Source organism: Pelophylax lessonae, assembly GCF_965119305.1.
Source record: "Pelophylax lessonae genome assembly, chromosome: 10".
Classification (NCBI taxonomy): domain Eukaryota; kingdom Metazoa; phylum Chordata; class Amphibia; order Anura; family Ranidae; genus Pelophylax; species Pelophylax lessonae.
Genome location: NC_138777.1, coordinates 3,097,587 through 3,102,495, shown reverse-complemented (window position 1 = coordinate 3,102,495; position 4,909 = coordinate 3,097,587). Strand labels below are relative to the sequence as shown.

General features: G+C 49.5%; 1 protein-coding gene across 2 annotated transcripts in view; it reads right to left on the bottom strand.

Moving 5' to 3' along the window:
- Positions 1-1,034: 1,034 nt before the first annotated feature.
- The window catches only part of PSMA1 (proteasome 20S subunit alpha 1), a 176,453-nt gene continuing 172,578 nt past the window's right edge, over positions 1,035-4,909 (bottom strand). For both annotated transcript variants that reach the window (XM_082269800.1, XM_082269799.1), the window contains 2 exons: positions 3,695-3,799; positions 1,035-1,168 (listed from right to left, as the gene is read on the bottom strand). In XM_082269800.1, the coding sequence (XP_082125926.1) occupies positions 1,112-1,168; positions 3,695-3,799 (162 nt within the window). In that variant the 3' untranslated portion in view covers positions 1,035-1,111. The remainder of the gene's footprint in view (positions 1,169-3,694; positions 3,800-4,909) is intronic.

Genomic DNA, 4,909 nt, shown 5'->3' with positions numbered 1-4,909 from the left:
GCCAGTACCCTGCATTCTCCTGTACCATGCCAGCCACCCTGCATTCTCCTGTACCATGCCAGTCACCCTGCATTCTCCTGTACCATGCCAGCCACCCTGCATTCTCCTGTACCATGCCAGCCACCCTGCATTCTCCTGTACCATGCCAGCCACCCTGCATTCTCCTGTACCATGCCAGCCACCCTGCATTCTCCTGTACCATGCCCGCCACCCTGCATTCTCCTGTACCATGCCAGTACCCTGCATTCTCCTGTACCATGCCAGTCACCCTGCATTCTCCTGTACCATGCCAGTCACCCTGCATTCTCCTGTACCATGCCAGTCACCCTGCATTCTCCTGTACCATGCCAGTACCCTGCATTCTCCTGTACCATGCCAGCCACCCTGCATTCTCCTGTACCATGCCAGCCACCCTGCATTCTCCTGTACCATGCCCGCCACCCTGCATTCTCCTGTACCATGCCAGTACCCTGCATTCTCCTGTACCATGCCAGTCACCCTGCATTCTCCTGTACCATGCCAGTCACCCTGCATTCTCCTGTACCATGCCAGTCACCCTGCATTCTCCTGTACCATGCCAGTACCCTGCATTCTCCTGTACCATGCCAGCCACCCTGCATTCTCCTGTACCATGCCCGCCACCCTGCATTCTCCTGTACCATGCCAGTCACCCTGCATTCTCCTGTACCATGCCAGCCACACTGCATTCTCACCCTAGGCTTATACTCGAGTCAATCATTTTTCCCATCTTTTTGTGATAAAAGTAGGGGCCTCGGCTTATACTCGAGTATATACGGTATATAGAAACGGATACTGTCTGTGATACCTGAAACTTAAAATGGAAAAAAAAAAAAAAAAAAAACTTTTCAAATTTTCAAAAATAAAATTCAAATCAAGGAAAAAAAATATTTTATTTTATTCACCTCATTGGGGATCAAAGCAACACAAGTCATAGAAAAAGAGAACCATTTCTGTTCAGCCCAGCCGGGGGAGACGGGGGTGTACATGCCGTACTTGTGGGAGGGGGTGGGGTAGAGACGGGCGTACACCCCGTACCCGGGAGGACATTGATGGTCGAATAAACAGGAATGTAAAATAAAAAAAATGAACTCTAGTGCTCCATCGGCTCCTCGGGTTTGTCGGCCACGTCCTCTGCGGGGGCTGCCACCTGTGGGGGAGGGGGAATGAAAAGTTCAGTATAGGAATATAAAACAAATATAACACACATAGAATTCCCATTGTGACACCCGCAAGGATAATACCCACCCCTCCCCCACCTGGGCACAAAGAAAATACTGCTAAGAATAATCAGAATTTCTATTCTATTTTCAGTTCAGTTTGGATAAAAAGGAAAAAGGCAACATCTGATTGGTTGCTACAAGCAATATGTCCAGAATGATAATCGGGGGACTCAGAAATATTTATTTTGCAGAGTTGTAAAAATATTAAAGTAAAATTCCAGGCTAACACCCAAATACTTCAACCTCTTAATACACCCCTCCCCCCCCCCCCAGCCTTTTCTGACACTTTTTTTTGCCTTCCTCTGGACCAACTGGGGATAGGAAAAAAAAAAAAAATTGTATATATATATATATATATATATATATATATATATATATATATATATATATATATATATTTAATCATATACACATATCTATATCTCAGTTTCTCTCTCGCCATATATTATATATATATATATATACACACACACACACAGTATCTGACAAAAGTAAGTACACCCCTCATTTTTTGTAAATATTTTATTCTATCTTTCTATGTGACAACACTGAAGAAATGACTTTGCTACAATGTAAAGTAGTGAGTGTACAGCTTGTATAACAGTGTAAATTTACTGTCCCCTCAAAATAACTCAACACACAGCCATTAATGTCTAAACCGCTGGTAACAAAAGTGAGTACACCCCTAAGTGACAAGGTCCAAATTGGGCCCAAAGTGTCAATATTTTGTGTGGCCGCCATTATTTCCCAGCACTGCCTTAACCCTCTTGGGCATGGAGTTCACCAGAGCTTCACAGGTTGTCACTGGAGTCCTCTTCCCCTTCTCCATGATGACATCACAGAGCTGGTGGATGTTAGAGACCTTGCGCTCCTCCACCTTCTGTTTGAGGATCCCCACAGATGCTCAATAGGGTTTAGGTCTGGAGACGCTTGGCCAGTCCATCACCTTTACCCTCAGCTTCTTTAGCAAGGCAGTGATCATCTTGTAGGTGTTTGGGGTCGTTATGTTGGAATATTGCCCTGCCCCCCAGTCTCTGAAGGGAGGGGATCATGCTCTGCTTCAGTATGTCACAGTACATGTTGGCATTCATGGTTCCCTCAATGATCTGTAGCTCCCCAGTGCCGGCAGCACTCATGCAGCCCCAGACCATGACACTCCCACCACCATGCCTGACTGTAGGAAGACACACTTGTCTTTGTACTCCTCACCTGGTTGCCCCCACACACGCCTGACACCATCTGACACCAAATAAGTTTATCTTGGTCCCATCAGAGCACAGGAGATGGTTCCAGTAATCCATGTCCTTAGTCTGCTTGTCTTCAGAAAACTGTTTGTGGGCTTTCTTGTCCATCATCTTTAGAAGAGGCTTCCTTCTGGGATGACAGCCATGCAGACCAGTTTGATGCAGTGTGCGGCGTATGGTCTGAGCACTGACAGGCTGACCCCTCCCCCACCCCTTCAACCTCTGCAGCAATGCTGGCAGCACTCATACGTCTATTTCCCAAAGACAACCTCTGGATATGACGCTGAGCACGTGCACTCAACTTCTTTCATCCACCATGGTGAGGCCTGTTCTGAGTGGAACCTGTCCTGTTAAACCACGGTATGGTCTTGGCCACCGTGCTGCAGCTCAGTTTCAGGGTCTTGGCAATCTTTTTATAGCCTAGGCCATCTTTATGTAGAGCAGCAATTCTTTTTTTCAGATCCTCAGAGAGTGCTTTGCCATGAGGTGCCATGTTGAACTTCCAGTAACCAGTATGAGAGAGTGAGAGCGATAACACCAAATGTAACACACCTGCTCCCAATTCACACCTGAGACCTTGTAACACTAACGGGTCACATGAAACTGGGGAGGGAAAATGGATAATTGGGCCCAATTTGGACATTGTCACTTAGGGGTGTACTGACTTTTGTTGCCAGCAGCGGTTTAGACATTAATGGCTGTGTGTTGAGTTATTTTGAGGGGACAGTAAATTTACACTGTTATACAAGCTGTACACTCACTACTTTACATTGTAGCAAAGTCTCATTTCTTCAGTGTTGTCACATGAAAAGATAGAATAAATAATTTACAGAAATGTGAGGGGTGTACTTACTTTTGTGAGATACTGTAGGAGGTCACAGACGTCTGTATTGCCCCCAAGTCATATGGTAGAGATGGCAGTGACAGCAGGCTGGTGGGTAGAGCCTGTAGCTGGGGTGCCGTAGGAGGTACACAAGGGACGTCACTCCACCCAACCAACCAACATGTTCCAATGGCAATGCCGTATGTGCCGGGGGTTTAATGCTTCCATTGCCATTTGTGGCCCCTACAGGATGGGGAAGGGAGGATGGAGATGGGACAGTGGAGGGGAATAGAGATTTCCCTTCCCCCTCTATAAAAAAAAAAATAAAACATACAAGTTTTGCCTGAATTGACAATTTATGAAATGATTTGTAAATGGTCACCAACCTTCCTCTGCGGTCGCTCCTCCAGCCCTTCCAGGAACGGTGCCACCTCGTCATCGTCATAGATGGTGAACTCCCTCTCCTTCCCCACAATGCCGATGGAGACATTCTGCAGACAGAAATTCTCACGTTATTTCCCTCACATGGATCATCGCTATTGGCTGATTCAGGACTCCGCCCAGCACAGATGCAGACAAAATACCAGAGCCAAACCTTGCACAGAAACCGCAAACTGGACAGCGGGGTAACTTTCCATCACCCCGGGGTATAAAGAGGCAGCAGACTGAGCTAAGATCTTCTGACACCAATAAAACCTCCTTACCTGCCAACAAGAGGCCGTGTCTGTACCCTCCCACACTGGCAGCACAGCCCCCCCTACCTGCACCACACTGGCAGAGAGGCCCCCTCCCATGCACCACACTGGCGGAGTGGTGCAAGGGAGGGGGCGAGGCCCCCCTTCCTTGTGTGGTAGTTAGTGTGAATAATAGGCCCCTTTAAAAATTAAAATATTGGAGGAATCAGCCTTCTATGCTGAGAAAGCGGGTCTGGAACCCCCAACCAAAACTACCACCCCCCGAAAGTGAAACCGGCCCTTGGTGGAGGCAGCTCTGCGTGTTACAGTGCAAATGTGTCCCATGACTGACACCGACTCCATGTCCTCCCCTTCACTGACACCGACTCCGCGTCCTCCCCGTCACTGACACCGACTCCGCGTCCTCCCCGTCACTGACACCGACTCCGCGTCCTCCCCGTCACTGACACCGACTCCGCGTCCTCCCCGTCACTGACACCGACTCCGCGTCCTCCCCGTCACTGACACCGACTCCACGTCCTCCCCGTCACTGACACCGACTCCACGTCCTCCCCGTCACTGACACCGACTCCACGTCCTCCCCGTCACTGACACCGACTCCACGTCCTCCCCGTCACTGACACCGACTCCACGTCCTCCCCGTCACTGACACCGACCCCGTGTCCTCCCCGTCACTGACACCGACTCCACGTCCTCCCCGTCACTGACACCGACTCCGTGTCCTCCCCGTCACTGACACCGACTCCACGTCCTCCCCGTCACTGACACCGACTCCACGTCCTCCCCGTCACTGACACCGACTCCACGTCCTCCCCGTCACTGACACCGACTCCATGTCCTCCCCGTCACTGACACCGACCCCGTGTCCTCCCCGTCACTGACACCGACTCCACGTCCTCCCCGTCA